The sequence below is a fragment of the Trachinotus anak genome, unplaced genomic scaffold (genome assembly GCF_046630095.1).
Source record: "Trachinotus anak isolate AG129_WGS33_773 ecotype Australia unplaced genomic scaffold, CSIRO_AGI_Tana_v1 ptg000008l, whole genome shotgun sequence".
In the NCBI taxonomy this organism is placed as follows: domain Eukaryota; kingdom Metazoa; phylum Chordata; class Actinopteri; order Carangiformes; family Carangidae; genus Trachinotus; species Trachinotus anak.
The window spans coordinates 13,597,783-13,621,702 of record NW_027273859.1 but is presented as its reverse complement, the minus strand read 5'-3'; the positions used below and the strand labels follow the sequence as shown (position 1 = coordinate 13,621,702).

Genomic DNA, 23,920 nt, shown 5'->3' with positions numbered 1-23,920 from the left:
GGAAGCTGTCGTTGTCCTTTCTCAAGGGCAACAGCTCGTAGTAACATAACTTTGTCTACAAACATACTGAAATCAACCTTCAAGTGACTGCGTTCATGTCCATATAAACACACAGCCCTCAAAAAAGAAAAGAGTTGACACCTTGACTAAGGGAAGAGAAGCTTTATACCAGCATATTCAAAACTCATGAAATACTTCTCTGTATTTACAAAAACATAATACAAGAATAAAAAAGAGAAAATGAACACATCACAAATGGAGTCCCACATACTGCCACAAAACAGAAAACATGATCCGATTTACAAATGCATCTTCTTGTACTCCCACACATGGCTTCGATCTAACAAAAAACACAAAATAAAAATCTCTGTTCAGTTGTGATGGTGTATCATCAGTTCACTGCTCCCTTTTGCGATAATTCTCTCCAGATTTTTCTTTAAATAATAACAATAATATCAAATACACATACAAGACAGCGGAGCTACATTTGTGAGCTGTACACTTTGCAGTAAGGGAGGGGAAAGGAGAATGTTCACAGGCATGTTGATCTTTTATACATGATGATAATACATCTCGGGCAGTGAAAAAAGTTGAAAACATTGATTAAAAACGAGCTTATTTTAGCTTTCTGTACCAACCAACCTTTCATATCACACTGAGATCACAGTTTATCCGAAGACAATAAAGTATGAGTGACCAAAGTGACAAGCTTGTGTCTCACCGTTTACTATCCATGCTGTTCATTGGTCTTTGATTTCTCTCTCATTTTAAAACTTTATGTCCAGTAAACTGTGACATAACCTGATAAACCGTTTGGATCCAGGTTTAAAGAACTAGAGGTGAGAGAGATGTCAGCAAACAATAGCAACAAACTATGTGACCACAGATATTTGACCACTTGTTAGATAACAAGTTTATAAGAAGTTTACATAAGAAAAATCAATTGTGTTTTGCTGTCCCCTTCTTAAACTTTGTCCTGTGGTTTTGTAGTGAGCAGAATGCAAAATCTTCCGAAGGGATGCTCGATTTACAACTACAGTCTGAATGAATGGAGAAAAAATCACTTTAAAAAAGCGGCCAGACTTTCAGTCTGTACAATGCTATTAGGTACTAATTTTTGTGCAAACATTCTTCCCCAGTGTTATCCTTACTGCTCTCTCCAATTAATTTACAGTTAAGAACTGATCTGATATCATTTAAAGGGAGACTATGTAACTTTTGAAAGAAGAAATAACAAATTCTTTGGCTTACAAATGGAAAGTTGAAGTCGTAAACAATAAAATGCACCATTGCTTCTTTCAATACACTCAGGGTTTTTGCTTTTACAGCCTCACTTGGTCTGGTATGACCAGTAGCTTTTGGTTGCTAAATGTTAGCTAATGTTACAAACTTTATCTGCTCTATAATGGACAATACTACGCCACTTAATGGACTTTATGACTCCTCTGCTGGTTTCACATTATCATTATAATTTATCATTATCCCGTAAATGTCACTTAGTAGCTCCTGTTCAAAAGTTACATAGTCTCACTTTAAACCTTGAACGAAGGTCTTTTTTCACAATAACTATTCAATGTGCTAAAGCCTTACTGTAAATTATGATTAAAGTCTGAACAAAGAAGTGATATTGATCTGCACTTCATATGCCTCATCAGGCCTTGCAAATGTATCTTACATTTTCCACATTTCTGACTTTGTTTGTGATGGCATTTAAAAAAAAACCAACAACTTTTTAGACCCATAGTATAAAACATAGAACACAATGTTAGTGGTCTTAAAGATTTAGACAACCACAAGAGTTGAAAAGACTTAACAAATATCTGCACAAGCCTCATGGCAATATGATTGTGACATCTCTCCAATTCTCTCCCAGTAATGGACAAAGTAATTTGTCAGGTCAAGACAAAAGATGTTCCATGTGACAACCAGATAGATTAAATTTTTGACATCAATCAAAAAGTGTCTATATCTCTTTAAACCCTTGGAAATTTAAACTTTAGGATAAATAGGATACTGGCCTTTTGTTTTGGGGCATGAACTCCGTGACATGATGCAAAAGGTGGAAACATCTGCCTGTGACTGGAGTGTGTGCACAGTCTCATACACACTGTATGCAAATATACAAAGAGTTCTCCTGCGGGTTTTTTCAATTTGGTTCCTTTGTACAGTCTCATAGTTGCAGAGAAAGAACTGATGAATGTAGCAGAGTCACCACTTAGAACGGGAGAAGAAACAGGAGAGAAGAGACGTGGACAGAAACCATGGAGGGATGGGAGAAGGGAGGTGGGGCTGGGGGGTAGTAGAAGGACGGAGCCTGGGGCAACTGTCCTAACTAGACAGGTGGTGATGGAGGAAGAGTCACTGGCCAAGATGACATCACATCCAGTCTCTCTGCTTTTTCACCAATCCACTCCAGCTTACTGAGCGACTGACTGACCCGCTACCCAAGCCTTCAGACGCTCATTGTCATGTTTGGAGAATACTGCAGAGATGAGATAAGGAGAAATAAGTTAAGTGTCAAAATGTGTATATGAGAGAAAGAGCAAAGAGGTTTTGTAGTTAACACTGTTTTACACCACCATCCTGAATTAGAAATCCCTCCAAAATGCTATGGATCAGTCAAAGTCAGTCGAATAATTTCCATCAATGTGGGTAGCAGAAACCCTCACACATGTTAAGTATAGTTTGACATTTTGGAAGCAGTTTTTTTCTTTTAAATTTCATGTTGAGAATGAGAGATGAAAGCTCTAAAGTATAGTTCAGTATAGTAAACCTCTAAAGTATTGTTGTCCTAGTGTGGTTGCCAAGCAACCAATGGAAAGTAACTGGTCTAAACCAAGAGATATGCACAAAACACCTGTAAAACCAAAGCTGGTTATTTAAAAACTTGTGTTTAATTATCCTTAAACAAATGATGTAAAACAAATGATACAAATGACATTTAGTCAAATGAAGACATGTTAATGAGTGTTTTTTTAAATTGTACAGAGCCAGGCTAGCTGTCCTGGCTGTAGCTCCTTATTTAGTATCCAGATTTGTAAGTGGCATCTTGTCATTGTGTATTTCCCATAATGTCAAGCCACTCCTTTAAAAGCACTGACGTATTTTTAATCCTTAATTTAATTTGAGTTCTCAGCAGCACCACCCAACACCTTCCTCTAAATCAGCCCATACGGCAGATAACGACTGACTTACACTTTCATTCTGAAAAGGGTTAAGGAAGTTTCCTCCCATCTCTCCATCCTCCCTGGGGGTTCCCGGCTGGTTACTCATACTGAGGTTACCAGGAGAGTTCTGTACAAAGGTAATTAAAACAAGGATTAATGGTAAGCTGCAAAAAATTTGGCAGAAACTACAGGTTCAAAGTACATAAAGAGCTTCTCTTACCTTAGGCAGACTGTCCATATCACCTGACCCTGAGAAAGGGAACCCAAGTATGAAAATAATGCAACTCTACACATGATTGTTTGTTTTGCATCAATTAGGGAAAAACATAACCAGAGATTTCACGTCAATGTAGCACCTACAAGCAACTTGTTCCTGTACCTAATGATCCGTTCATGTGATGGGGCTCCATTCCAGCTATTCCCCCTAATGGACCATCGCCACCTGCGCCCATAGGGAACTGAGGAGAGCACACAGAAGAGACACTGATAGACTAAATTTACTATCAACAAAACAACAAAAATTAAAAACAGTACTCATTTTTCACATTAAAGAGATATCTGAGGGGAAGAAGGTCTCACATTTGGTCGGCTTCCACCTGGAGGGACTGTGTTTATCATCGTGTACATGTTGTCGCCGGAGTTGGTTGAATCTGACATAACAAATGGAGAAACAATGAGACGATAAAGAGCAAAACAAATTTATATGCTTACATACAGATGCATACACAGGGCTTACCTGCTGGACTTGGCATTATTGGGGTCCCAGGTGGCCCTCCTCCTCCTGGAGGTCCCTGAAATAACAGTTTCAATTTCATTCATTCATGAGGTAATAAATACCAGCCTGTAGAGCAAAATTTTAGACTCAAACATACTGTACATACCACATAACTTCCTGGAGATGCGGAAGAGTAAGGGGTCTAAAAAAATACAAAAGGAAATTATGAAAGAAATGAAATAACTGTTAAACTTTCTGTTAGGTTTCTTTGTTAGAGCACTTACCGAATTGGAGTTTGGAGGATTTGGCCAGGGTCTACCCCCACCAGGTCCCCTGGAACACACACACACAGACACACAGAGACATACAGACATACAGACACAGACACACACACACACACACACACACACTTTAGTTTTCTGATTTTGGCAAGCTTCTTTGTTTCGAATTCATTTGGGCAGAGTTGGCAAAAACAAAGTCTTCCATTGCCAGAGAGAGGTGATGGGAATAACAGCAACAACAAAAACATACAATATAAGACAAAATATAGGAAAGTGAGCTCACAGCTCCACTTCCAGACCAGAGCCAAAACCATATTGTAAAGCTGTAATCAAAAGCTACATAAAGGAAACGGCTCACTGCATGTACTGAGGTGACAGATAAAGGATGTTTGGGGTTTAAGCTGTCCCTCTGAGGAACAGAAATGTGGGGGATTTACAACTCAAAGAAACAGAGGTGAGAAAGTGGATTTTTTTTCTCTTTAACTTTAACTTAACACAAGTAACCTTGTGCTATTCACTTTGTATGCCTCTCTCTCTCTTTCTCTGTGTGTGCGTGTGTGTTGTTCAGACTTTTGGGGACAAATTTCAGATGAAAGACCTGTTAATTGGGGATGGCTTGTCCAAATGGGGACCAAAGCTGTGTCCCCAATTGGAAAAAAACTGATTTTTGGGTCAGTGGCTAAGGTTAATGTCATTTCCCCCAAAAGTGACAAAAGTAAACATGTGTGTGTGTGTGTGTGTGTGTGTGTGTGTGTGTGTGTGTGTGTGTGTGTGTGTGTGTGTGTGTAGATTACATTGATACCGCTTACATGTTCATGCCAGGCATCCCAGGACCAACTAGGGCATTCAGTGGCGGTCTCATTCCACCTCCATAGTTCTAAAAGAAACACAAACATGCTTTTAGTTATGTCTATAAAAAAAGTAACAATCAGAACCAATTTTCATAATTATCCCCACAGATCATCTGGCTCTATACCTGGGGCCCCAGCGGTACCATGCCTCTGGGAGGAGTCATCCGCTGCATCGGTCCTCCCATATTTGGATGTCCTGACACATAGAAAAACAGTTAAACTACAACCAGCAATCAGCTGTTTTCTCCAGAACAGTGTATTCAGGATTCAGGACATTTTATTGTCATTTTAGGTGATGCATACCCTTAATATCTTGCTTTCAGCTGGAAGAAGTGGAACTGTCATTTGATTACATGACCTTTTTTACACCTTTGTCTGGACACTGTAATATTTCAAAACCCACATTTACAGTTGCTTTAATTTCACAATTGTCTCATTCTAGTGTTGAGCTAAACAGTAACTGAACAGTTGGAGTCTTTTAATCTATGCATAATTTATATGTTGTCTAGAGGAAGCAGCAGTTTGCGTAAACTGGGATTTGCTGAAAGGATATGAAGAGATATTTTTATTGTTATCGGCTCAGCCCGAACTAACAATGAATTTATCCTGCTAACAAGTATTGTCTGTGTAGCCCCAGACTGACATAGTTTATGCCTTCATGCTGTAGAACTTCACTGCGATCAAAAATTATTAAAAACACATAAAGATGCCACAATGTTGAATTGAGAAAAGATTCCTTCATTACAGTGAACAAGGCAGGTGTATTTTATTCCTCCCAGCTCATCAAAAATAGCAAACATATATAAAACCTTTTCCCAGAGCATGCTCCATGAACTCTGTGAGTTGCAGTTGTTCTACAATAAACTACGCCAACCAAGCTCATTTTAATGAAAACGTGTCAGCCTGTGATACAGTGTGGTTCTTTACTGTGTTTTTTTTTGTTTGTTTTTTTTTGCCATGCCTGTGGCTTTAGGGATAGCAATGTCAACTGGTCCACAACTTAAGTCCAAACTGAAATATCTCAACAATTATGAGATGGATTGTCATAAAATTTTTGTTTCACAGCCCCATGAGGACGAACCGCTCTGACTGCGGTGATCCCCTGACTGTTCCTCTCCTGTCACAATGACATTTTTGTTTTTTAGTGAAATGAACTGATGACTATTGGACGGCCTACAATGAATCCTTATGACTTTGCGACCCCAAAACTTTCCCTCTTGTGAACCCATTATGGTGACAATTGTGATTTTGAGTGAAATATTTCAGCATCTACTGGATGGAGGGGCACAAATTTTGGTACAGACATTTGTGTTCCCCACAGAATGAAATGTAACAACTTTGGAGATTCTTTAACTTTTCATCTAGCGCCATCATCAGGTCAAAATTTTAATTATGACCAAATCCCTGCAAAACTAAAGTAACTCCTGTTATTAGCTGTACTTTGAGTTTAATGCTAATTAACAAAATAAAAGCATGCTAATACAATAAAATATGACGGTGAACAAAACATGCTAAAGATCTGAATCATCACTGTGCACATGTTAAGATGTTAAGATGTTAACATGTTAACATTAGCATTTAGGTGAAAGCACTGTTGTGCCTAGTTTATAGTTCTGTCAGTTCTATGAAAAAGCTCTATCAGGCTGAGAACATACTTTTTGGCTTAAAAGATAAAATAATGCTGGTTAGTCTTTAATAAACTAGGTGCAGTGTTTTTGTGTTTGTGTATACCAGTATGTCTTTGTGTACCTTGCTGTCTTGTGGGGTCCATTCCACTAGGTAACATAGGCTGGCTACCTGGGACTCCTCCAAGACCCTACAGAGGAAAGAGGATCCATCACCAGCATTGTCATCAGTGTCACACAGATGCTGCTCATTTTCACCATCCACAGTTCTGTTTGCTGCCTGGAGGTGTTAGCATGGCTCTTACCTGATTGGGTAATCTGAGGGGTGGTCTGGGTCCTCCGGGGTATCGAGGTGACATAAATGGCTAAAAGAAACACGGCAACACTCAGGGTTATAAATACTGTACACGCAATCTATCATATGCATGACATACACTCAGGGTCACCACGCTAAGAGTCTTTAGAGATTTTAAAGGAAAATATATTAAAATCTAGTACTTGTGTACTTCACTTAGAATTTGATTAAACTAAAAGAAAAATCAACCAAACCACCATGCTGGGTGACAAACTACAGTCCCGCTTCTATAAACCCCTTCACTGGAACAAAAGTGGTGTACAAACTGCACTATGGGAAGTTGTTTCACTCTCCAAAACAGGAAACCAACCAGAACTACTGCATATGTCTTCTGGTGAGTTTTGGCCTCATTTTCCTTTTACAACAATTCCATGACAGCAGAGCGGGGAAGTCGACCGCATTTTCATTGGACTGCATTTATGGAAAAAGAATGAGGGAATAAAGGATGAGGTTTGTTAATAATGATGCCAGTGTATGTGTTAACTGTGTGGAATTTGGCAGCATGTGTGAGAAGCTCTTTTTCAGCTGTGAGTGGGTTTTCACTTGTCCTCGCCACAGACAGTAGCAATGCTGTCGCAGTGTCTGCTGAACTAATGCCTCTGTGGTGAGAAAAGTCAGTCTGCAGCGTTGGAGAGGTAATACCTCAACAAGCCACTAGAGAGCAATGGTCCACTTGTTTTGATCGGGGTCTTCTCCTATTCCCCCCTCCCCTCCTGTCCCATCTCCCAGCTGTGCTGAAGATCCATTAAAGGAAAACAGATACAGTATTTTAGATCGATTTGATTGGTATAATGATAATGAAATTTATAATAATGATAACTGAAAACCTTGTTTCTACGTTTATAAAAGCATGCAACAACTGAACATAAAGCGTTTAAAAATGAGTAAGTGAATCAGTGAATTACTAAATTCATAAATTGACTCAATGAATCAAAAAATGAAACAGGTTTAAAGCTAGATGTGTAAAAACCTGTGCATGTACATGTATATTTACTGGCATAGGATGCATTATATGTCTCTCTCTAGTTAACCACAACATTCAGCTATAATATTCTGGTCCATATGCAATTAATTTTCTGGAACCTGTACGAAGAAGTGGCAATTTGGTAATTGTTGCATTTGTGTAACCAATTGGTTTTGACAAGACCCTGTCTTCAAAGAACACTTGATCTTCAGAAGGAGATGGAAAAGGCTATTCAGACCCGGTTTTGAGTTTTTTGAAAGAGCTGAGAAATGCCTATGAAGGCTATTGATCTGTGTGTCAGATGTGAGCGCCTGAGTTTGACTAATAATGACGGTCAATCAATGTACAACTGGCAGAATCCTTCTGATGGAGAACAGAGATGATCAGGGACGAAGGTGCATGTCTATGTTTTTGTCTGTGAGAGATTTCTTTCTCCTGTCACGCTCTTCTCTGTCTGTTTTGGGAAACACACAGCGGTGCATCTACACACAAATAAATACAGACTGTACACATAAAGGTACTGTTCACTAGTTAAGTTTGAGAGGGTGAGATTTTTGAGGAGCAGTTTCACAAGTTAAATACTCACATTAGGAAAAAGGAGTAATACTGCTCAAAGTAAGACAGGTGCCCTGGGATGAACAATCATTTACCCCGTGCCCCTTTCATTTAAGACTGTATGTGTGGCCTAAAGACCCAAATAATTATCTCTCTCACTTTCTGAGTGTGTGTGTGTGTGTGTGTGTGTGTGAACTGTATACCTGAAAGAATCCTGGAGGGACTGGTCCCACTGGCATGCCCTCTCCTGGGGGAAGGTTCCCAAGAACCGGGCTGGGGGCTGCTGCAGCACTCTGACAGGGGCAAACGCATGCACAGAAAAAGACATTTACACTCACAACTCCAATCAGCCTACAAAACCTCAGCACGTCTTTGCTCAGCAGTGGTGGAAAGCAACTAAGTACATTTGGTCACATACTAAACTTAAGTTTACTGAAGTACTGAGGTACTTTAGTATTTCCATTTCATACCACTTTAAATATGACACACTGTTAAGGATGAACCTAGCCAACAGAATACAAAAGTTAAGCATATCAACCGACAGTAAAATAATACTTACACCCTAATGCATCAGTTATAATGATCAATAATAAAATACATTATTTTATTTATTTTTGATCCTTCAAGTCCCTTTTCCAAACCAAATTTAAGTGATTTTACTTAACTGACATTCTCAATGCAGGACTTTTACTTATAATAAAGTATTTTTATATTGCACTATGGCTATTTTTAACTTAACTAAAAGATCTGAATACTTCCCCCACCAAAGGTGTTTCTTTGTTAACACCTACGATACAAAATCTCTATTGAACTTGTTACCAGTGAAACAATACAAGAGTCATAACAACAAAACAAAAAAATCCAATCCCGGGGTCTTCCCCCATCTCTCTCTTTCTGTCTCTCCCTCAGTGGGCTATTTCCTGTTTCTGCAGATGCCTTGCCATGCTGGCACAGGTTTATTTTTATACCTTGTGTTTTTTGTTGTTCTTGTCCCAGACGGGCGGCGCTGACACATTTCAGCACTGCCTCTGTCTGCTTCCTGTGGCATTGTACTCCTGACTAACCCGGAGTTACCACCCAGCACCGGCCTCTTCCTCATCCTCATTAGGAATAAAGAGCAGACAACATGCAGTGTGGGAGAGTGTATATCCATATATATGATAATGTGTGAACAGTGAGCCAGCTTGTTTGTGTCTCTGTGTATTTTTTTTCAGAATCTGCCCACTCTCTGTTCTGTTTCTCTGATCTCTCCTCTCACTTTCTCTGCCTCTCTGAAGGCATCGGGCTGGGTGTAAAGAGCTCCAGTGAAATTCACCCACAGTCTCTGAAGTTTCCGCCAGCTGACTTTTTAGGTCAGACAGGAACAAGGTTTAATCAGAGCTGAGATAAAAGCAGACTGACGACACTCCTGTATCCTCCTCTGCTCCACCCCGCCACCCTCGCTATTCCCTCATCCTCATTCTCCTGCATATCTCCCAATTGCAAATGTTTGGCAGCAGGGAACAGGATGCTGTGCAGCTTTTTGACTACATACTCTGCTGCAAACACAGTCTGTATTTGTCTCAGCAGATGAATGTACAGATGGACACAGATGGATGTTGTATCTCCGTGGTTCGGTGGTGAGAGACTGCATCAACTATTGTGATTTTGTGAGACTTTTTTCTCCTTTCTTTCCCTCTTCCCTCTCACACCCTGGATTACCCAGAATGCCTTTACTCCCTGGCAGCCTGGAGGTCTGCTGAGTTTGCCTTCATGCACAGAGAGAGAGAGAGAGAGAGAGAGAGATAGAGAGAAAGGGAGGGAGGGAAAGAAGAGAAAAGAGGACAAAGCAGAGATTATGAGCGTGCGTGTATGTGTGCGTGTATGCGTGTCTGTGTGTGCATGTGGCAGAGAGTGTGTGAGTGCTCTAAATGTTTTTTTTGTTTTTTGTTTTGTGTGGGAAAAGGAGAACTGGGGGAGGGAAAAAAATCTACCTGACCTGCTGACAAAGCAGCATTTTCCAAATACAGCAACAAGAAAAAAATAAAAATAAATAAATAAACAACGCGCCAGGTTATATCTCCCTGCCCCAAACCCAGCACCACGCTCCATATACAGAAAACAAAAACAACACTGGCAACAACACTAACTCCTCTGCTACTGACAGCTTCTCTTGATTATGACAAATCAGATTGACTCAAATGGCATTAGAGAATCTGAATGAATCATGCTGAGGATTCACAAAGCCTCTTTAGACGAGAAGCTGTGAATCTTTTTTCCAGTTTGTTCTTAAGACACCTCTAAGTTGGAGGAGTCACATGGTTTGCATAATGATGCCTGTGTAAAATTTCTATGGTACTAATCTGACACCTGGTTTGTCATTAGCTTACCACTAGGTTTGCTTAGTTTAGCACAAAGACTGGAAACATGGTCATGGATAAAAGCAGAAACGCAATCCGTCTTCACCAGAATCGAACATGATCCAACATTTGGTTGACCCATCCGTCCACCTCAACGTCCTCCTAACACATACTTTGTTGCTCCATATACAACATCATTTAACTTCATCTTTTGCTCCCATCGTACAGTAATTACCACGGCCACTCAAGGTTGCCTAACAATAAAATGTAACTCTGGCTTGGAATAAGCTGCTCCTCCTGTTTTTGCAGGAGGACAGTCTCATTAAATGTCCCGATACGTACAAATCAACCTCACATTTCTTTAAAAAAAACTAATTTCAGGGAAACTGAAAAATGTTTGTCCATGTTACATGTTTATGTAGAACTATAGAACATGCCTTTCAGTCCACATATTGTATATTGGTATCGCCCTAATAAATGTATGTTGTAATATAATTAAGATTTCTGTACAAGCTGAGCCACACACTAACACATGGCCTGAAAGCTGTGTTATACACAATACGAGTGCTCATTGACATTGTTAGCAGCAAACAGTTGATAAAGCTTAAAAAGTTTTTATACTCAAGACGAGGTACAGATAGAGTTAGTGTTAATTTAATGCAAAAATATGCTCACAACTTTCTTAGTTACACTAATTACCTGTATCAGCTGGCTTGGGGTTGGTTATAGAGAATGAAAAGACCTTTACTGTACCACCCCCATTCAATGACTATGCAGTCAATCCTGGCTGTTCATAATTGTGTTAACAGTGAGATTGCAGGGCTTCACCTGGTGTAATGTAACTGTATCAATGTGGTGCAATTAGCTCATATTAGTTACAACAGTGTAGTGACCAGGAAGTTAATGTGCTCTGAATCTGACTCTGTAAATTCCTGTTAGCCGGTCTGTTTAAATACTGATTCACAGCCAAGCTCAACATATTCCAGCACTTAACCTTTGTAAACATGAATGGCACACAGAGTGTTACACACTGTTAATGAGTCTATCATTTACACTTCTCACAGACCAGTGTTTACACTTTTCTGACAAGGCAGAGAGAGAGGAGCAACGGAGCTGCTGGCTTTACACATTAGCACATTGTATCATAGTGTACTGTATGTTATGGTGTGAATGTAACTGTCAACAATGACTTGTGTGGTGCGAGTTGGTACATTACTGACTGAGTTCAGCTAATATTCATTACGCTTGACCCGATGGTCTTGAAAAAAAATAGTAAGACCCAGATTATCTCGCAAATTACTCACAATTTCTCAACTGGTAACAAAGAAAGTAACTTCTTCTGCTGTTGCACTGAATCACGTCTAATGAAACACATGATTGAGAACAAAACCACTAATTCGAATCCCATCCAATCCCCTCCAAATTGTCACATTTTCTCTTTGTCTGTTTCAGAGTTTTGCTTCCTCTCCCTTGATTCGCTGTGTTCTTCTCCATCTCTGCTATTTTTACAGAGATCCCAGAAAAACCTGATTAAGTCATAACAATTGGAAAACAAGACAATCAATTAATCCGTCTGTCCATTCAGCAACCCCATTATACTAAGCCTTGTGAATCACTGAATTGTTGAATGATTTGCTCTTTGTGTCTCGATGTATACTATGATCCCTACATTCATACTTACTGACGTCGGAATCAAGAGGTGTTTGTGATGAAACCTGAGGCGGTGGAACAGCCACTGCATGTCCTCACAATAACACCTGCATCTCCTGGTAAACTCGTTTGTTGCATAAATTATTCAAACCACCACCCTCGAGCAGAGCGCTACAGTATACCAGGTATACACAACAAGACATACAGTACAACATACTACATTACTGAATGTGCACCAAAGTACACTGCCCTCCATAAAGACAAAGTGGGGGGGTTAAAAGGGGGTAAAATGGGATCAGTAAAAGTAGATTCTCATATCTAGGATTTAAAACAAGTGTCTCTTTTCCGCTCTTCTGCCATCACAGTGTTATAGACTTGGCAATGACTACAATTTCTCCATCCGAAGTGACGCACTTTATTGATATACAATACAAGCACAATTCTTTATCTTATCAAGCATCCTTTGCTTTACATGACTGTGGAGTGAGTGCTGGAGGCAGAGCTGGCTGATTATCAACAAAAGGGAAAAAAAACAAAAACAAAAAAAAACACGTACAAAACATTTTATGTGAAGTATAAAAAACCTGCTGTGTAAAAAATGCCTATAAAAAATATAAAAACAGCTGAAGACATTTAAATGTGGTGCAATTACATTACAGTTCTCTACTTTGCAGCCTAATCAGACTTTGTACACACTACATTCGCACTACACTAATCCCATCAGACTAAAGGGCTCAGTAATACTTAATGAGATAAGTCGCAAACTCTTTTGTTCCTATATGTTTACCAATCGTTAAACATCGGTTCCTCGTTGATGTGTGTGAGCAATGCGTGCGTACTTTGGGTGTGTGTGTGTGTGTGTGTGTGTGTGTGTGTGTGTGTGTGTGTGAGAAGGTGGGGAGTCAGTTTCATTCAATACTTCAGAGACTGAGAGACCCTCAGAGATGCGTGAGTGGAATCTCAAAAGGCTGTCTATGTCTATCTCCTCCCTCTCTCACTGTCTGTTTATCTCTCTCTGTCTCTCTCTCTCTCTCGCTGTCTCAACCTGCATCGGTCACTGTCTGCTCTCTCCCTCTCTCACAGGCACACTTTGTTTCTTTTTTAAGATAAGGATGGCAATATTCTATATTTTTCTTATTGTTACCAAATCTCATGAAAACACAAAAAAATAACAATGAATTGATCCTACAAACAAACATTGATTGTGTATCAGATGTAACTTATTCCTCCACTGTGAACCAAAAACTTATTAGATACACATGAATGAGCCACGTTGTTGCACTTTGTGACATGTTCTTTCATTACAGTGAACATGGGCAATGTAATTTATTTTCAGTCAAGCCAACATACACTGTCCTGCTGCAGTAAATAGAACCAAATGTGTATTCATGAAAACAGTCCCCAACAAATGCACTGTGAAGTCCTGTTTGAGTACTGCTTTTGGAAAACTGCAGTGCCCAGATGTTTCAGGAAATTAGCCTTTTTAAGAATTGAACCTTTACAAGTGTGAACAATCCTCAAAGATTTGTATTTAGTAGGAATGAATGGGCTTGATACTGAGCGCCACAGAAAGGATAAGGTCTCAGTCTGAAAGATTTGCTAAGATTTGCTAAGAATCATATACAGTAGACTAATACCAGCCTATACCTTAATATTTAAGTGTCAAATTATTTAATAGAGCTGAAACTAACCATCAATAAAATGCTTTCTTTTTTGCTATCAATTGTCTCTGCTAAACAGCCGAAAAAGAAAAAAAAGCAGTTAATAATGCTTGTCACAGTTTCATAAAGCTCAAAGTGACATCTTCAAAGCTTCTTTTGTCTGACCAACTGCCCAAAACCCAAAGATATTTAGTCTGCTATGATATAAAAGACAGAAAAGGAGATAATCCTCAAAAATGAGAAGCTGGACCACAGAGTGTTGACCTACTAAATAATTAATCACTCACATGTTTCAGTTCCAACATTCATGGTGGAACTACAGCCAATGGGTTAGGCTTTACGTATTTCTTCAGGTATTCAACTGCAGCGGAAAATGACAGGTGGACAAAGCAGTCAGAGAGTACGCAGACAGAAACGTAGAAATTACAGCTTGAGGTGCAAGTTCATAAATCCTGTCCGTATGTTGGCTGTCTGTGGACAGCCGTTGGGAGGGGGGAAGTGGTGGGGTTTGGAAGGGTTACCACTGAGTCTCAAGGCCACCCGCTGTACAACAGGATCTACAAATGACACACCACACAGGAAGGAACTCTGTTCCTCCTCCCTCTCCCTCTTCCCAGCTCCCTCCATCCACTCAAATGCCATTAGTCCACTTCCTGAATGGCGGGTAGGGGGGTAGAAAGAAGAGATGCTAGCAGTCTGCATGACACACAAACACAGCCAAAGCAAGCACACATTCACACACACATTAAAGCATGAGATTGGTAACACAATAAAAAAGATTGATTTCTATATTACTGCATATGCACAGACTATGACTTTGTAGTCTGTCACTCACTGTCAAAGGCATAACTACAACACATCTATAACTGAAGGCTTTAACTAAAAAGAAAGTAAGAGAGACAGAAACAGATAAGAAGTGTGCTTTAACAGCATAGAGATGAGAAGGGGTGTGCTCTGCCTTCGACCATGTATTATTCACAGTCTCCTGTGGCGACCAGAGACAGATCAACAAGCTCCACCATCCAATCCTGAGCCAGACTCACTTTTCAATTTCAAGGCAGATAGGCTTAAAATCGCCCTCTGGCATTCAAAGCTCCCTTCTTAACCAAAACATGCCATATGCTACACCAGTAAAACACAGCAATGAGTGGAAAAAAGTGTTCTCTCTGTGTTCTTCATTCCAGATCTCTGCTGTTTAGCAACAAAATCTGGCTGAGTTCAAACTGCCAAAAAAAAAAAAAAAAAAGAAAAAAACACATTATATGAGTATAACCATGTGTTTGTCTGTCACTTGTATGTTAGGCTAAGTATGGGACACAGTGATAACTGATCTTATTGAACTGATCTTATTTTTGTAGTTCTGGCTACTGGTCCTTCTGGTAATTTTAATACTGTACTCTTCAAGTTAAGGTTTAAGTTTGGTGAATATATTCCTCATTGTCAACAAATCACATGTTACGACCAAAACGAACAGTGAATTAATCCTACTAGCAAGTATTGTCTGTGTAGCTGCTAAGCCTAAACTTAAAAGTGACTGAGGGGCTACAAAAACATTCATACAAGAATGCATTACAGTCCAGGTCTCCATGATGCCAATGTTTTCACTCATACCTCACAATGTTTTCACGATGTGATGGTCAAAAATCATTTATCACTACCATGTAGCAACACCTGGCACAAAGGTCCTGCCCAGTTAAAAGTTGACACCCCATGAGCAAACCGGTGAAATACATCTAGGAAATGGCTCCTACAGGTTGTGTAGCCTTGTTCCTCTATGCATACCCCTAGAACATGGGCACAATAATTGTTTTTTTTTTTTTTTTGAGGCAATCCAACACACGCTTCCCTTCTACCCTAAATACTCACTAGCACGTTAAATGTGTACACATCCACATCTGAAAATAGGCCCCTAACAAATGCACTATGAATCCTGTCTGAGTAATATTTGCTAAAAACTACATTGCCCAGCTGTTTAAGATAAATACTGAGCTTTTTGGTAAAAATGAAAGTCACCCATTTTTAAAGGTTTTTATCTTCAGTAGAAACCAGTGAGCTTGGCTGAGGGCCACAGACAGGGAGAGTCAGACAGTATTGACAGACTAAGGTATTGTTGGTGTTGGCTTTAATTGGATTTGTTGACAATAAGAAAAACATTATTATTAATGATCAATGCTATACTTGTATTTGCTGAGTTCTGTCCACTAGGTTTTCATTTTAAAACAATCTCTGTCCAGATGGGTGTTTCAGCTCCATATCAGAAATTATCTGAAATGCCCATCCCATGACCATTCAAGTACACTGGGCATGCCCAGATTGTCTGCTTTGCATGTGGTTGCTTAGTTACTATGAACATGAACAGCAATGGGTTGCATAAGGTGGTCATGGCGGTGGAACATGGATTGGAAGCCATTATAAGTTTTCTTGCAAAAAAGGGTCACATGATAGGAGTGTGACAAATCAGGGAAGGATATGTTATTACTGATAAGACCCAATCAGGAGGTGAGCATGGGTGTCTGTGTCATTATTTCCAAAAGTCTCAGTTTCTGCCTGTCCAGAATAAAATGCAACCTTGGAGTTTTCAAACCAAAACTTAGTTTAAGGGGCTCGAAAACTATGGAGTAGAATGGACGCCAGATGTGAATGTAACAAAAGTGATGCATTTCAAAAGTAATACCTATTAGTTTGGATGTAGCCTGAGGATGTGGTGGCATTACCAAAAAGAGGTAAAGATGGAGCAAGACAAGGTGAAACATTTAACTTTAAAACAATGAAAATAAGACACAAGATTTTGCATTAACAAAATCAAAAGACTCTGACTACAACAGAAACGGAGGAGGAAGAGGCCACCTCAACCTGCACAAAATCCTCAGCTCTCAATGATCGCTTTCAGCTTCACCTTTATCCCATATAACAAAATTCCCACCAGCACCCAGACATTCCCTAGTGTAACATTACAGGTGATTACCAAGTAAAGTGGCAGCACAACACTAATCTACTTGGCTTCTCTGGGTGATCACAGGTAGGGTGATATCAGCTCCACAGGGGGTGACTATGAGGGGGGTGGTAGGGTGGGGCACCGGCTGTATTTCCTTTATCACTGATGTCATTATCGACCCTTGTAAACATCTCTGCAAGGAGCTGTATAATATGTGAGGTGAGGCCGCGGGCTGATGCACTGTCAGATACACGTACGGGGTTGAAAATGATAGTTGCTTTGGTGCTGGAGACACACTTCTCCCACCACTATCTCAATTGGTTCAATGACACGTGGGGGAGATAAGGGAGATGGACTGAACACAGAGGAGAGGAACCACAAACCCCAACCCCCCCCCCCCCCCCAAAAAAATACGGCTTGAAATGAATATGTCATGGTACTGTCTACCTTTGCATTGATTTTTATGGATTCACCAGACATCCACATATGTTGTCATATTTAACACTGAAGGGTCCATTGCTTGTATTTTGCAATTGCAGAAATTAAAGAATGAATTGGAATTAGAAAGTTGTCAGAATTGTTAATACGAAGCTTCATCAATCCAAGACACAGGAAGAACTAGTGAGAAATCAGTTTGAATCATCTTGCAGTCCCGCTAGTGCTGGAAGGCCAGATACAGGAGACAGCACGAGATAAGGATATGTGTGTCTACAACAGCAAAAATACACTGGGGTTAGTTGGGGTCAAAGAGATAACTTGCTGGTCTGATCGTGTCAGCATTCTCACTTTGCCCTCCTGGTCTCCCTCCGTAGTCCTGCTGCCACTTCCACAGTTCAATCTCTGGATCACTCACTATAATCCCCTTCACATACAACCTGTGAGGTTACTGCTGTGTAAAGTGTAACAGCATTTCTATAACTTTCCACCTAGATGGGTCAGGGAAGACTGGACATTTAAGAACACAGTGTCCAATCTGCTCACTTTGACTGATTCCAAACCGAAATATTCAATCCCAGTTTCCCAGTTGCACAAAATATCAACTCCAACATTAGTTATTATTCTTGAGGATATCTGGGTGAAGCAGCATGTGTGAAAGCTCAGAGAGCACCTTAACTCAGACTGCTATAGACACATAAGATATGCTCCTGACTAAGCCCCTTATTTTCATAATCAATAATAATAACTGCAGTCAAACTAGAAATTACTCTCCCGTATCCTACAGCTCTGTTAGAGCTTGTTCTCATTCTTACACTCTCTTGTCTTCCCCTGCCCTCAGTTAACCTCTCCCCTCCACTCTGCACCATGCCTTTGTCTTTGCCCCTGCCCGCCGTAGAGCAGCAAGCCGTGCATATGTCAACATCACATAAACACTCCACCTCGGCATGTCCAAACACGCATGTGACATGACTCAGCGTAACAGGCCAGTGGAAAACACATTCCTCCGAGACCAGAGGGCTGAGCGCAACAGCCCAGCGAGAGAGGAAGGAAGATGATAAGAGACATAAAGAGGAATGTAGAAAGACAGAGAACAGGGACAGAGATAGACAGAGGGAATGAAGGAGAGAAAAAAAACTGCTGATGTGAAAGAGCGAGGAGGAAGCAGTGTAGAGAGTAAGGGGGGCCAGCAGAGGAGGGGGAAAATAGGAGAAACAGAGCGAGTGATTGTAATGTTTTTCCAAAGAAAGCCAGAGAGGTAGAATATAAGCAGCCCAGTATAGTTATTGTTCAATTTTCCCTTGTTTTTTTTTTTTTTTTTTCAACTGTTGGAGATCATGACAGCCATTTCCATCTCTGCTCAACCTATGGAAATTCCCGTTCTTTTTCTGCCTTCAATCGCTCTTCACTCAGCTTGCTCTTCATTGCCATGGCAATGATGTTACAGTGAGTCACCTCCACATCTCCCTCCTCCTCAACACCGCCAAGAAGGAACATGGGAGTGTGTGAGAGAGAGACATAGACAGAGAGAAAGAGAGAGAGCGATAGAGAGAGAAGGAGAGAGCGCTCTGTTTCCCTGGAAACAGACTGGGGGTCTCCCCAACCCCCATTGGTTCTCAACTGGTTGGAGTCAGCTTGTTACCCACAATGCTTGGAGCCAACAGAGTCTCTGTTTCTAGGTTGTCTCTGTCCTCTCTGTTTAGCTGTCTCTTCATATGCATGCACACTCAAACTCACTCACAGGTACTGGTCAGAATTCAGGTTTGCATTTCACACCACTGAATCATGCCTTCTCAGATTTGGTTTATGCTAATCCTTAATCAGATAATAAAACATCAGTCCCCAACAGGATCTTCCAGAGTTTTTTTTTTTTTTTTTTCTTTTTGTAATTACTGTAGTCAGGAATGGCTTGAACAAATGTAATGTGGTTTTCAGCAACTAATGTTCAAATATCAAAAGCCTGAGGGAAAAAAACTGAAATACTGTAAGGAACTCACTAATAATCAGTATGTAATTTGTTCCAGTAAGAGGTGAAATTATCTTCAGAAGATTTAATGCAGCTGGTTGTAATTGTAACAATATGTAACCAAGGATTGGAAAAACAAGTTATAGCTGGTTCAGAAAAGTTTTGCTGAGATTTGAATTGGTGGAGCTTTTTAGGAGACAACTTCAGGGGAAAGAAATAATAGTGAATAACATAGAAAGAAAGAAAGCAAGAAAGAAAGTTGGACTGTTGGACCGTTGAGGTGGAATATTTATTTAATTTTTGATCTGGACTCTCAATGGGATTACTTTTTTTTAGAAAAGGTCAGCGATTTAAAAAAAAAAAAAAAAAAAAAATCACCAGTTCTTTCAACCTGATGATTTCGTGTGAAACAGACTGGAAAACAAAATACTTTGGTTAAACCTGTTACATTACAAGTAAATAAATTAGATAATCTTGTGAACAAAGAGGACACAATTCTTAAAAGCAAAATGGAAAGGCCTATTTTCAGGGAAGCATGTATGTGAGCAGTGAATTTTATGTCAATCTGCTCGTTACATTTTGATATTTCCTGGGCACAAGTGAAAATTCTAGCAAGAAAAGGTCGGCACATACTGCCATCTTTGCAAGGCTAGAAAGAAATTAAACATTAATAATTAATCATTTCAACATTACAGCATTTTCTATTGCAACTCCGTGGCAAGTGCTCTGTGTTATTGGGTTATTAAGGTTGCAGAGCGTCAGCATGTAAAACTGTGCTTGTACAAAAGAAGACCACAGAACCCAAAAAAACATGTCCATGGTCAAATGAATGAATGAGTGTCCTTCTGTTTAGTGTAACGGCCCACATGTACAGTGTACACTGCCTGTGTCTCATTGCAGACAGGAACCGTTTTCAGTTAAACCCCACGGTCACCACACCTTCCTGTCCTTCAGCCTCGCACAGACAGCACAGTGCATTATGTGTTTCCACAGATATTAAATACTGAGAGTGCATCAGGATGCAAATGAATAAAGCAGTCCTGTGTATTTTTACAAATGCGTGTATCCTTAATAAAGACCGAATGTGTGTTCTGCTGTTAAATTGAGCAGCGTGAATACATTTCCATGCAAGAGTGAGAGAGTATGAATATAAGATCTGGCAGCGTCAGACGGAGCTTTTTTATCAAAGGGGGTTGCTCTTGGCACTGCCTCTTGATCTCTTCTTCCCCTCTAACTGCCGTGTGCCTGCTATCTCCCACAGTGATGCCACACAATGATACCAGACTCCCTGTGCTATAATACTTGCCTGTAACACTGCTGCCTATCTACAGTGCATTTTATGTTTGCTGCTCACTCTCCAGTTCATCCATCTGTCACTCTCTTTGTTTATTTGAACTAAATTAGCTTTGTACAGGCAGCCAGCAGAGCTGACCACTGACACAAGTTTCTATTTGCAGTTTTACCAATGTACAAAATTTTGCCAAGTAATAAAATCTTCAAACGATGGTTCCCAACCTGGGAGGCTGTCTCGAGATAAATCTGAGGGGTTTCATGAAAGCATTTAAGGGATAAGAAAGAAAAATATATACTACTGCAATACAACACAACTGTTCTTTTTTTGTGAAATGTTGGACACTTAGCCCTCTTCATCCCTCTAAAAATAAAACAACCTGAGAGAGAATTATCACTCTTTGCCTGAAATGCTCAGAACTTGTTTTTCCACACTATGGTCATAACATACGAGTTGTCACAAGTAGAACTAAAATGATTAGCTGATCCAAAAGATTTGCTATTTGCTGTGTGTCAAAGTAAATTGAATATTTTGTGGCATTTTTCTGCTGTTTTTTGTCAGTGGCCGAGAGAGCTCAGTACACGTGCTGCAACCTTTACTGGCCAATGTACTTTTCACTTTTTTTTCTGTCATTCGTTTAATGAACTGAACCATTAATCCATAATGAAAATGATTGTTAGTTGCAGTAAATGAATAGTGTTTCCTTGTAAGGGGTCAATATGGGGTAAGGGGAAATAATTTGACAAGGTAGGCTTTTTTTTGCATTATGCAGCAGCACACAAATTCTTTGAATTTTTTGGGGATGTTTATTGGTAGAAATATTCACCAGCTGGTCTGTCTGTCTGTCTGTCTGAATTCCTTAAGTTTTTCAAATTGAATTCTCTCCTGTGTCCCTGTGAGGCTGCATGCCTGACTGTTTCTGCATACATTATGTGGCCTGTTTCCCTAGTATTTGTCTACTTGTGCTCTGATCGACCTAATAGCAGTTGGGTTTTCCACTTTGAGGTTTCATCACATGTTCACACAGCGATGAGACGTGGGGCCAAAAGCCTGATCACAGTGTGATAATGGCAACTGTACATGTTCAGCTTATTACAAAAGACTTTCACAACCACCTACAACATTTCAGTTCACAGCATATTTTCAGTCACAATACCCACTTTAAAAAACACCAAAACAAAAAGGACTTGAATCAAGGACTTGCTTCGGTTAAAATGCACATTCTTATCTGGAGGCTGCACAGCGCGACCAGTACAACTGTTGGACATTGATAATCTCCAGAAATCAGGAGTCAGGTATCGCTCTCTGTGAGGTTTTTGCTTCAGTTCTCCTAAACTCCCCCAATTTTTCTAACTCGTCAGCCCTTCTGGCACCAGTCTGCCTTCCTGGCTCTGCACAAACCGTCTCTTCCAGAACTTGCAAGAATAATTCACTGAGGGAATTTTGAACATCATGCACCAATGCACTTAACACAATTTATATGGACACATTTATATTTCAATTAAATTGACCATTTTTCAGTGCAGCAAACATTTTAAAGGGTCTAAATGTCATTATGGAAATGCTGTTAATATGCTCAATATTGTTTCCACAGGCCTTACAAGCAGTTTCATGCTGCTTGATTCTTTCTCGCTTCATTTTCATTTGCTCATATTTTGTAAAAAGATCACAGAAATTAGCTGGGACAAAAAGTTTGCAGTCAATACAGAAACTACTCTATTTTTCCAGCAGAAATCAGTTCAAAACACAGGATTGCTGCCATATTTCTCTCAATTTATTGATTGGCTTGAGAAATTACAATATATATTTGCATTATAAACACATTATAATGCATACTAATACATATGCTATCAGGAAAACCTGAAATGACTTGCATTGTTTGTATCTTATCCCTCAAAGCTAGAAAAGCAACAGTAACTGACTTTTGTTTCTAACAAGGACATTTCCAGGTCAAGCATAAGAATATAAAAATAACTTGTTTTTATGACTTCATGGCCTCTCGCAAATGGAAACTGCTCATTTAGTATCGCGAACACAATTTACAAAGCACTTAACAGAACTGTAAATGGCCTTTCTGATGCCTGAAAAGCCCTGTCTGAGGACGGAAATCAATAACATTGCATCTCACTTTGTTCATCAGTCTTTTCTTTCCCCTTAACATTAGATTACTGTATTAATGTCCTTGAAGACCATTCTCAGATGCTCAAATCTAGTGATATGATGGACATATACAGTACACAACTACATGCAGAACATCCTGCACAGTCAAACAGACTTGGCAAAAAAAAAAAAAACAAAAAAAAAAACCACAGTTAAAAGCCAACCGTATCTACAGCAGGTAGCTCAAACTGTGATAATCGTGTAAATCGAGTCAAAAGCCTTGTCACAGTCCCATCAATTATCAAAGGGAAAAGGGACACAAAGATGATGTGAATGAGCTCCTACGTCTCCCCAGCATTAATTAGGACTTCACTCGGTAATTAGCTATCTGAAAATAATTACCATCAAAATGTCTGATTAAAATCTCCATCAGTCTCAAAGTCAGGAGACTGAAAGAGAGGCACCAGCCTCAAATTAAGGCGTGCTACTTTTTCCAACCTAGTCCACCGCAGTTGTCCCCTCATTTTGTTTTAATTGAGTGGCAGATATGTGGGTAGTACCTCTGATTGGATCTGCGAAGCAGTGCAGCGTTGCAACAGTTGATTGAAAGTGACCTTGGTCTAATTACAATTGGTCTAATTATAATTCTCTGATTACATCCCTGCAGGAAATGTAAGAATGAGATGTTGCTGGTGGCCTCCACTAATGATGTTAAGATATATTCGGAATGATTTCTGAATTGAATTGATTCTGATAAGATAAGGAGGAAGAAGATACTGTTGTTGTCACCTTAAGAACAATTACATTTTATGACTATAAATGCGTTTTTGTGAGACGTGTTTCAGACAAATAAATCAAATAGAAGTGTCTGCCACTCTTTTTGACTCATTTCTATCCATTTCTACGTTCCCTTGTTTTTCCTCCACCTTCCTCCTCTCCATTCTGTCTGCCTCTCAGGTCTGAGGTCGTGCTGCCCTCCAGCTCCCTTCCTCTGAGCCAGGATGACATCATCCCATATAACTGCCTCGTC

The 23,920-nt window shown here is 39.8% G+C and overlaps 1 protein-coding gene across 1 annotated transcript in view; it reads right to left on the bottom strand.

Moving 5' to 3' along the window:
* Positions 1–147: 147 nt before the first annotated feature.
* LOC139623997 (single-stranded DNA-binding protein 2) overlaps positions 148–23,920 on the bottom strand; it is a 49,982-nt gene continuing 26,209 nt past the window's right edge. The window contains exons 5-17 of the mRNA XM_071482722.1: positions 8,717–8,806; positions 6,945–7,004; positions 6,764–6,830; positions 5,140–5,210; positions 4,973–5,040; positions 4,167–4,215; positions 4,049–4,084; positions 3,904–3,958; positions 3,747–3,817; positions 3,547–3,625; positions 3,388–3,416; positions 3,196–3,294; positions 148–2,482 (exon numbers count right to left, since the gene is read on the bottom strand). Of these exons, the coding sequence (XP_071338823.1) occupies positions 2,453–2,482; positions 3,196–3,294; positions 3,388–3,416; positions 3,547–3,625; positions 3,747–3,817; positions 3,904–3,958; positions 4,049–4,084; positions 4,167–4,215; positions 4,973–5,040; positions 5,140–5,210; positions 6,764–6,830; positions 6,945–7,004; positions 8,717–8,806 (804 nt within the window). The 3' untranslated portion in view covers positions 148–2,452. The remainder of the gene's footprint in view (positions 2,483–3,195; positions 3,295–3,387; positions 3,417–3,546; positions 3,626–3,746; positions 3,818–3,903; positions 3,959–4,048; positions 4,085–4,166; positions 4,216–4,972; positions 5,041–5,139; positions 5,211–6,763; positions 6,831–6,944; positions 7,005–8,716; positions 8,807–23,920) is intronic.